The sequence below is a fragment of the Poeciliopsis prolifica genome, unplaced genomic scaffold (genome assembly GCF_027474105.1).
Source record: "Poeciliopsis prolifica strain line A6 unplaced genomic scaffold, Auburn_PproV2 SCAFFOLD136, whole genome shotgun sequence".
In the NCBI taxonomy this organism is placed as follows: Eukaryota; Metazoa; Chordata; class Actinopteri; order Cyprinodontiformes; family Poeciliidae; genus Poeciliopsis; species Poeciliopsis prolifica.
In genome coordinates, this window is record NW_026562511.1 from 155,001 (window position 1) to 166,010 (window position 11,010).

General features: G+C 40.1%; 1 protein-coding gene across 1 annotated transcript in view; it reads left to right on the top strand.

The window, feature by feature from the left end:
* Positions 1-4,332, top strand: part of dipk1c (divergent protein kinase domain 1C) — a 21,891-nt gene extending 17,559 nt beyond the window's left edge. The window contains 4 exon segments of the mRNA XM_055025082.1: positions 2,015-2,179; positions 3,167-3,241; positions 3,842-3,932; positions 3,935-4,332. Of these exon segments, the coding sequence (XP_054881057.1) occupies positions 2,015-2,179; positions 3,167-3,241; positions 3,842-3,932; positions 3,935-4,332 (729 nt within the window).
* Positions 4,333-11,010: the final 6,678 nt, after the last annotated feature.

Consider the following 11,010-nt stretch of genomic DNA (forward strand, 5'->3'; position numbering starts at 1 on the left):
AGATTCAGCTCAAAATTCAACCATAAAGCACAAAATGAAAAGTCAGGTTATTAATAATAACAAGAATCTTATTAATAATAATAAGAATCTTATTAATAATAATAAGTCAACATGTTTATGTTTAACCACAGAATAAAAACACAAAACATTTAAATCATTTTAAAACTGAAGGTTTTTCAGAATAAACTCAGATTATTAATGAATTTACATGAAATCATTTTGTTCAGTGAAACAGTTTTAATGTCTTAATGATCTAAAATCTGATCTGTAATAATTTTTATTCTTCTGCTGTTTTTGTTCAAATTTTGTGACAAAAGTTTTTTCACCATCCTGAAAAAGTTTCAGGATGTTTTTGTTTCCTCAATAAAATCATTAATTTTCATATTTTATCATCATTGATAAAATATGAAAATATGTTTCTGTCATTTGATGCTGAAACGACAGAAACAGAAAAACAAAATAAAAGATTTAAAACTCAACAAATCTGAGCTTCAAACTAAAAACCTGCAGATGATTTAAAATGATTCAATATCAGAAAGTTTCTGATCATTTAGATATAAATTAAAAAACATGAACAAAATCAAATCTGTTCTTGCTGACAGTGAAAAATGACTTTAAGTTTCCAGGAATTATATTTATTTCTGAGGCTTCAGGCAGAAAAATACAAAAATATAAAAAGTTTCCATCCAGCCAAAGATTTTATTTTAGTTCAAACTTATGAAGATGGAAATGAAAACATGAAGGTTGAATATAAACATACGGTTTGCTTATGAAACTAAAACAATAATAATAATCATCATGTCGTCGTCAATAAACTGATTTATGCCTCATAAAGTTTGTTACAGCTGATCGTTGTTTCCTGACTGCTGGGGGAACAAGAACCTCAACAAACTTTCTCAGTTTAAATATGAACATCTTTTAATTTATTAACCTCATTATCTGTTAAAACACAAAATAAATGATTTTAACTCTGTAAAAACTAAAATCAGGTAATTGTTACGTTGTCGCTCCGTCATACAATCAGTTTTGTTTGCTGTTTATTTTTAAGCATAAATCTAGAAATATTGAAAAATCCCAGCAGATTATTAATCTCAGATTAAATCATGAAACTTTTATTCAGTTCTAACATTAAAATTTTACAGTCAGATTTTTTTCTGCTTTTTGTCAAAAATTCAGGATTTAAAATAATTTCATAAATCCTGAATAAATAAATCACTAAAATGTTCATCATATTTTACACAAAATATAATTCAATTTTTACATTTTAAAGATTTTTGTTTCCACATTTAATTAGAAATAAACTTAAAACTCAAATTGAAAACTCAAGTGTGAAACTCTGGACATTCAGAATTATGGATGTGGAGAATTAATATAATTATTATAGTAATATTAGAAATTATAATAACAATAATAATGATAATTATTATAATTGTCAGAATTCAAATAGATTTGAAATGTTCTGCCTAATCTTATGTATGATAATAATTATAACAACAATATAATATTATATATTTATTATAATTATTATTGCGAATATTATACAAATTATTATTATTTACATATGTTTATTAACTAATAATAAATCCTTCATTTTATATAAAACATTTTGAAAGTTGGTGTAAAAATAATATTTTTCTATTTTCATATTTTCTGTTTCAGGTTTTAAAGTCGGCAGGTTTAGAAATTTGTTTTAGGAAAATAAAGTTCAGATATTTTTATTTTTAGGAATTTATCAATGTTTTAGAAAATCAAAAAAATTAAATTGAAATAAATTCAAAGGTTTTAAGGAAAACATTGTTGAATTTAAAATGTCAAAATAAAAGTTTTTATTATGTTTTTATCTTTTTGACTCAAAATTATGTTCAGAAAATGTATTTAGATAAAAATGAACCAGGTTAAAATATTTAAAAAATAATGTTTACAATTTACTGAAGTTAATCTTTAATTTGAATATAATCTCCCAGCAGCGTTTCTGGCTGCATGCATCAGGTGCCTGTGACCTCTGACCTTTCAGGTGGTGGCCATCGACGTGGACATGGCGTTCTTCGAGCCCAAGATGAGGGACATCCTGGAGCAGAACTGCAGCAGCGACGACGACTGTAACTTCTTCGACTGCTGGTCCAGGTGTGAGCCGCAGCGGCGGCGCTGCAGCGCGCGGCGCAGGAACTCCAACCTGCAGGTCAGAGTTCACCTGAGATTCATCACATCATGACCAATCTCTTTATGGAACTTCAAATCAGAATCATTTCAGTTTCAGTGATTCATTTTAATTCATACTTATTTATTTATATTTAACCCAGGCTGGGAAATTTATTCTTTAAAAAATATGTTTTACTGACGTATATTAGAGTCAAATATTTATTTTCTTCTGCTTTTGTTAATTATGGAAGGATAATTTGACTTGATATTGAAATAAATGTTATAATTATGCATTTCATAGCTGAAAATAGATGAATTATATTAACTAATAATAATAATAATATATGTTTAAAGCGCAGTAGATCGGCCGCCGAGGCCTTTTGCTCTGAAAGGCCTCAGATCTTCATCACATCATCATCATCATGGCAGCAGGAGGTCAGACTGTCAGGCTGCTGATCGAGTGTCTCTGATATCAGATATCAGCTTCATCATCCAGGCGACGACGGAACGAAACGACGGAGACAAAAGATGAAACAGGAGAAAAACCAGAAAATCATTTACAGATTCAAACTATAAACTGATTGAAACAAAACTTGAATAGATTCTAAACAGCTTCTTTATTTCATAAGAAATCAAAATTTAAAGTTAATTAATCAACATTTGATTTTAATATCTGAACCAAAATAGTTTAAAACGAAAAACAAAGAGAGAGAGGAAAACGAAGCTGAGTGAAGAGCTGCTCTCCTATTGGCCGACGCTCCGCAGGTGTCTGCTCAGGTTGACCTGATGACCTGATGACCTGATGACCTGATGACCTGATGACCTGATGACCTGATGACCTGATGACCTCCCTCTGCCAGGCGTCTCTGTTCAGAAAGACGGTTTTGTTTTTCTCAAATCGCCTTCAGATGATTCAACATCTGATCGATTTTTCTTTTCTTTCATGTTTTGTTATTTTCCGTTTCTTATCGTTTGTTTTGCACCAACCGGATCAAATTCCCTCCATTTGTCCCGTTTTCTTTCCCAGGTGATCTGTGAGAAAATATTCCGGCCCTGGTTTTCTCCAACGCTCCTCGGAGCGAAGGCAGGACTCCCGCTTCAGGTTGGGCTGGAAAACATTGATCCATTTCTGATTAGCACATTTATCTTTATCCACTGAAACATGACAGAAAATATTTAATGCACTTTTTCTCTAATTAAACCTTTATTAATATTCCCACTAAATGAATTAACTCATATCACTGAATGTGCAAAGTTCTCAAATGTGAATAGTTGACAGTTTGAAATGAATCTGTAATATTTAAATATTGATGTTTGTTAATATTAATCCACCAAACAGTTTTACCTCAGAGACTGGAGTTTAAATGAAGAGACAAATAATTATTATTTATTTCTGCCATGATAAACCACCTTGAACTCCACATGGAGGTCAAATGTGCAATAAAAGGTCAAATGTGCAATAAAAGCTTATTTCATCTCCTTCCAGCCGTTTATAAAACATTTTGGTCCAAAATAAAATATTTAGTTTTCATTGGTTTGTTGTAAAGTGGATCTGAAATGTTCTTCTTGTTCTCGTGAGTTTTTGGGTTTGCAGGTTATTAAAACATATCAGCGCCACCTACAGGTCGCTGCTGCTTCCTCTGTCTCCAGTGACCATCATCAGATCCTTTCCATGATTCTTCTGATCCGTTTCGTTCAACAGGTGGAGCTGCAGCGAGCCGTGCAGGACTGCTCAGAGACCGACGGCGGCGCCGAGGACGAGGGCGGAGCCCGCCGGGTCCATCGGCGCCTCCTCGCGTCCTCAGGGCCCTGATGCAGGAGGAAGTGGCTCCTGAGGACAGGAAGTGGACAAACGACGACACGGAGCGCGTCCACCCGGAGCGCGTCCACACGGAGGGCGTCCACCCGGAGCGCGTCCACCCAGAGCGCGTCCACCCGGAGCGCGTCCACCCGGAGCGCGTCCACCCGGAGGGCGTCCACCCGGAGCGCGTCCACCCAGAGCGCGTCCACCCAGAGCGAGTCCACCCGGAGCGCGTCCACATGGAGCGCGTCCACCCGGAGCGCGTCCACCCGGAGCGCGTCCACCCGGAGCGCGTCCACCCAGAGCGAGTCCACCCGGAGCGCGTCCACCCGGAGCGCGTCCACCCGGAGCGCGTCCACCCGCAGCGCGTCCACACGGCGCTGAACTTCTGAGAGCAAAATGTCCTCATGAGGATCGAGCAACTCAGAACCCGGTCAGGACTCCAGAACCTCATGATGACTCCAGAACCTCATGATGACTCCAGAACCTCATGATGACTCCAGAACCTCATGATGACTCCAGAACCTCATGATGACTCCAGAACCTCATGATGACTCCAGAACCGGGCCGCTGTGACGCAGAACGTCTGGAAATAATTTCTCGTCTGAGTCAAACTTTTGAACTTTATGAACTTTTGGAGATTTTTCACCAACATGAAAGCTTTTAGTTTAACCTGCAGAGAAAATCCAGATATTTTACAAACAGATGTTGGTGATTTGGAAACAAACCAGAACGGATCCCTGCGGATCAGAACCGGATGGTTCTGAGTTTCTTCGTGGTCCTGCAGACTCTTAATAGTCAGTTTGTAAAACTGATTGTGATTTTGATGAATCTGGGAACCAAAAACCTGCAGGATTGTTTCTTCTTCAAGCAGAATTTGGTAACGAGGATCCATTAGGATCTGCTGGGATCCGCTGGGATCTGTTGGGATCCGTTAGGCTCCGCCCCTCCTCTTCCTCAGCCAGCCGGTAACCATGGCAACGGGAGGACAGGCAGTTAGCCTCGTTAGCATGGTGACTCGTTAGCATGGTGACTCGTTAGCATGGTGACTCGTTAGCATGGCGACTCGTTAGCATGGTGACTCGTTAGCATGGTGACTCGTTAGCATGGTGACTCGTTAGCATGGTGACTCGTTAGCATGGTGACTCGTTAGCATGGTGACTCGTTAGCATGGTGACTCGTTAGCATGGTGACTCGTTAGCATGGTGACTCGTTAGCATGGTGACTCGTTAGCAGGTTCTGCTCGTTCGTCTCAGTGAGATTTATTCTATTTTTCTCATTCAAGGAGAAAATAAACATTTTTAGCTTCTGAAAAACGGATTATTAAATAAAATGTTTCTTTGCTTCATAAAATATTTTGTTGCTTAATTAATAATTTTAATGTTGAACATTTTTCTGTCGTCCATAAAATAGGAAAGAGAAAAATCCAACTAAATTTCACCAGAAACAAATTAATTTCTACATGAATTTGATGATATTTGTGTTTATTTGAAGGATGTTTGGCTGTAAATTTACAACAGGTTAATAAAATAAATTAAAGTTTGTTTTAAAATAAAATCAGTTTGAAGTTGGATGAGTTTCATGTTAAAATTTAATTTTATTTTAACGTTTATTTTCATCTCCATCTGAAAATGATTTGATGGTTTTTTGTTTTTCTCTCTGGGTCACAAAGTTCAACTTCAATTTATTAAAACCAGTTTTCCTCTGATACTTTAAGAATAATTAATACAATAAACTAAAACATGTTGCTCTGAATAAACTGATGAAAATCTGTTGAATTTGTTTGTTTCTCAGGATGAACTGGAATAAAACTGGGAGATTTAAACCGACTGCAGCTCATATTAATATTCATATCAATATCAATATTCATATTAATATTAATATCAATATTAATATTAATATTCCTGAGTTCTGACCTGATGATGAGGAGGGAGATGAAGATCCTCCAGAAACGTTCCCCCAAAATAAAACATCAGAAGGAACCTGGAGGCTCAGCTGACAAATATTGATAACATCATAAATCTGATTTTGATCAGGCCAGAAATTGATTGTAAATAATTAGATTTAAAGGTGAATCAGTAACTTATTGATTCTGTGACATAATGCTGGTCAGAACTGGACCAGAACTCACATCATCTGTCTATGTGGTGCTGGTTGGTTAGGTCTCCAATATTTCTCTGCATTTTATCAATCAGGACACAAACAGCCACCATCAGGTTTCTGGTGGAGATCGGTTCCAGGAACGGGTCGGAACAGAACCGACTGGACCAGAAACCCGACATCAGAGGAGCGGATCCGGTCCCTGCGGCGCCGAGCGACGACTCGCTGACGGATCCCAGCAGCTCCATTAAAAACAAGCATCAGAACCGAGACACAACCGATATGGGTCAGAACCAGCAGGACCAGAACCAGAGGAACCAGAACCAGAGGGAACCAGAACCAGTAGGACCAGCAGGACCAGAACCAGAGGAACCAGAACCAGCTCGCTGGTTCTGGACCCTCTGGTTCTGGTTCCTCTGGTTCTGATGCTGCTGGTTCTGGTTCCTCTGGTTCTGGTCCTGCTGGTTCTGGTTCCTCTGGTTCTGGTGCTGCTGGTTCTGGACCCTCTGGTTCTGGGGTTCTGTGGAGCAGCAGGTGCAGTAAGTATAGAACCAAGAAAACAGAAACTCCTGAGAAAGAACCGGGTTCGGTCCCTCAGTCGGTTCTGTTGACCCGTTTGACTTTAGAAAAACCAAGAAACCAAAGAACAACAAACGAGTGTTGCCATGGCAACTTCAGGTGTGGATTCACCTGGAAACGTCCAGAACCTGGATCTGATGCAGGTCCAACATTCAGAGCAGGAGACAAAGAACCGGGTCGGTTCTGGTTCTGTTCTCAGCAGAATAACTCCAGAGTTTCTTTCTCTTCTGTTTGTTTTTCATTTTCTGATTTGGAAATAAAAACTTATTAATATTTATGGAGCCTCATTTGCATAAAGCTGGAGGGCATAAATAGATCCGGGCCGGTTCTGAAGAACCGGGCCGGGCCATTCTGACGCCGTTCAGCCGTTTGATGCTTTTATTCTGGCGGTCCGTCTGTTGGGTTCGGAGTGTGCTTTCACCCTCTGCTGGTTCTGATCTGGGCTTCAGGAACCGGATCTCAGCTCGTCAGGTTGGTTCTGCTCGGTCCGGATTACAAACCCGACCAGAATCAGTAAACAGTTTTTATTTGTTCAGCGTCTCGGTAAAAATAATTTCTTCTTGTTTCTTTCACTCCAAGATGCTTGGAGTGCAGAACCGTCAGAGAGGAGAACGTCCTGTAGGGGGCGCCATGAGGGGATAGAGAGCGTCCTGTAGGGGGCGTCCTGAGGGGACAGAGAGCGTCCTGTAGGGGGACAGAGAGCGTCCCGTAGGGGGCGCCATTAGGGGACAGAGAGCGACCTGTAGGGGGCGCCATTAGGGGACAGCGAGCGCCCCCTACAGGACGCTCTCTGTCCCCCTACAGGACGCTCTCTGTCCCCCTACAGGACGCTCTCTGTCCCCCTACAGGACGCTCTCTGTCCCCCTACAGGACGCTCTCTGTCCCCTCACGGCAGGATGGAGGCGCTAACGAAGCGGCAGCATCAGGCTGATGCTGCTTTCATTTTCCATCTCGACTCTTGATGCTCTTGATCTGATCCAACCAGAACATTTCCGTCAGGTTGAAGCCTGGACTTTGACTAGGCCACTGCAGGACCTGATTCCATCTTCAGTCATCTTGTTGTAGAACTGCTGTTAGGTCCTGGTTCTGATCCAGTTTGGACCCGTTTCAGCAGTGGGTCGTTCTGGTCCCAGTAGACAGTGGAAACATTCCTGCAGCATTTTCCTCTCTGGGCCCAAACAGAAGCATCTGGTTCCAATTTGCTGTGGTTTTCCCAGTAGCCCCGCCCCCTTCTCACTGGTCATAAACCAGTTTAACTGGAGCAGGCTGTGCTGCCCACTAACCACAGCGTGTCGGTCCGACTCCTCCTCTCTGCTGCTCTGCTTTCATTAACGATAAGCTGATAGCAGAGCCGCTAATTTCACAGCCAGCTGGTTCTGAGTTATGAACCCGCCGGGTCAGAACCGTCCTGCAGACCCAGACGGGTCAGAACCGTCCTGCAGACCCAGACGGACCAGAACCGTCCTGCTGCCCCAGACGGACCAGAACCGTCCTGCAGACCCAGACGGACCAGAACCGTCCTGCAGCTTCCACAGAACTTTTACTAGAAACAGAGTTTATCTTCCTGCTCAGAAAGAAAATCTTATTTTCTGGTTCTGGAAATGAATCAGATCTGAATCAAGATTCATTTGTTCTCCACAAAATCAAATCCTTCAAATAAAATAAAACTACAAACAGAAACATCCAGGAGTTCAGTTCTGGTTCTGACCCGGAAACACCTGGTTCTGTAATCCGTTAAGTTTATGAAATAACTCCATAAAACATCCTGAGCTTCACAAAGAACGGATCAGAAAGAGCTTCAGGTTAAAACCTTCTGACTAAATCTGAGTGAATTACATATTAAATAGTTTAATGTGTTTAACTCCATAATAAACTACATATTAATCATATTAATGATATGATATTAATATCATATTAATATGTAGTTTATTGGACCCAGGTTTGGAACAGATTTCTTTAGAATCAGCTTTTTCTTCATTTCTCCTGTTTTTATGCAATAAATTGTACATTTTAAGATCAATTTTATGTATAATTTTTAAATGAAATATTCAGTTTTGTTACTTTGTTGCTCTTTATGTGCTTTTGATTTATTTAAGATTTCCTCTGAAAATGTATATTTTAATTTATTATTTTAACTTTCATTTGGCTTTAAAGGGATCAAATATTTGGAACAGGGAGTCGACATCCAGTCCTGCAACCTTTAGATGAGCCTCTGCTGAACCACCTGAATACAATAACAGGTGATTAAGGTTCTGGAGAACCAGGAGGAGGTAATGAAGCCACTGAGTTTTAGAATCTAAAACAGAAACAGAATGTTGATAATATTCCACTGAACTGACAAAAGGCGTTCATCAATACTAACTTGTAAGCAGAGGTCAGAGGTCGCCTGGTTTTCTTCCCTCCAGCAGAATCAGACCAACATGATCCTTCAGGCTCTTTGTTACAGAAACGTCTGAAGCAGCAGAACCAAGTGGATCCGGGCCGGTTCTGGTCTGAGGACAAACACGGATCCTGGACCCACCGGATCCTGGAGCCCGGCTGGGATTCCTCCAGGTTTTCCTCCAATCAGACAGGATTCAGCAAATCATCAGGAATCCATGGCTGATCAATTAAACTCAAGTTTTTCTGATTTCTACAACAGATCACTAATGTTCTCTGGTTCTGCTCCTTCATTTCCCGTCCAGAACCGGATCGTTTCCTGGTCCGGATTTGGATTCTGAATGGACTGAATCAGTCAGAACAAAGAGACTTTGTTAATTTCCTGCTAATGTCCAAAAACTAATTTTCATAATCGCAAAAAAGAAATGAGATTAAAACTTATAGAGATTAAAATTTATAGAGATTAAAACTTATAGAGATTAAAACTTAATGAGATTAAAACTTATTGAGATTAAAACTTATTGAGATTAAAATGCTCAATAAGTTTGTTCACGGTTAAATCATGCTGCACCATCAACCTGATGCCACTTCCTGTCATCTTCTTCATCGTCTCCATCAGTGGTCTCATCGGCTGTTGATAATGAGACTAATGTGATGCAAAAACTTTTCATTTTGGTGAAAAATCCCCTCATCCTGGTGGAGAAACGTTTCGTCTGTCGTTTCTCTCATTCTGTCGTTTTTCACTCCCAGTTTATAAAATCCTCCCAGCCTGAAAGCTGCTGGTTCCACTGGGATTAACAACGAAACGCTTCCAGTCAGAGCAACTGGATATGAACCAGACCGGATCCGGACCCAAACAGGTTCTGACAGGTTCTGTTTTCCAGACGGTTTCTCTCCTGAGCCTCTCAGTTTCCCACAGTGGAGCTAATTTCCTGCAGGACCTGTGACCTGCAGCAGGTCAGAGGTCAAACCAACTGTTGGTGTAAGGTTACAGCCGCCTCGGGTTCTGGACGGGCTCCAACAGGAGCTTCTGTTTCTGCGCCACAAACGCAGCACAAACATCCAGTTCAAACAGGCAGAGAACGCCGCCGCCGCTGAAACTGACAGGAAACGCATCACAACAAACCAAATCCTTCACCGTGACATCACTTCCTGTCCTGGTTTCTCACAGCTTAAAGGGAAGAAAACAAACGAAGCGCCTCGTTACCGCACAAGAAGAAGAACCCGACATTCCTCCTGATTAATGAAAGTCATATTTCAGCTGCAGGCGCTCGCAGGAACACAAAGGAAATATTTCCAGAGCGACTCATGATGAGTTATGGCTGCTGGGAAAATATTCATCATGTCAGATAAAAACGCCTTCGCCGCTTCTGAGCCAGAGGATTTCAGCGAGGAGGAGGAGGAGGAGCAAACGACTTTCCCACAGAGAGACGGATGGTTTACGTCTGCAGGAACGAGATCAGAATTTAAGCCGAAATCCTGAGAAATGTCCATGTTTGTTTAAAAACAGCCAGAAATAAAAGCAACAGAAAGAGGGCTGAGCTGCAAACCTGCAGGTACTGGAAGCTTTTTACTCAGATTTAAATAAAAATCAGGAGAATGAATCGATTTCTCTGCTGAGGAAAACCAGGAAAATAAGGTTTTATTGAACAAACTGAAGTTACAGAGCAGAAACGGTTTAAATACAAACGTTTCTGGATATTTAAACCGAAGATCAAAACTGCTCAGGTTTGTGTGATGAACTAAAATAAAAACTGATATTTATTGCATTTTTTCAGGCAAGTTTCCAGTTAAAGATTTACTGAGTTTATTCAAGAATTATGGAAAAACTTTCAGCTTCAGATGAAAAACATCAGAACTAATAACAGAAAATGTTTACTCTAAATATTGATCAACATTTTAGACAAACTAAACCTCGATTAGTTAAATCACATACTTTTAATTTCTGCAATAAAATATTCTAATCCTAAATGTTTTTATTAAAATTATAATTAGTCAAAATAAAGGCTATA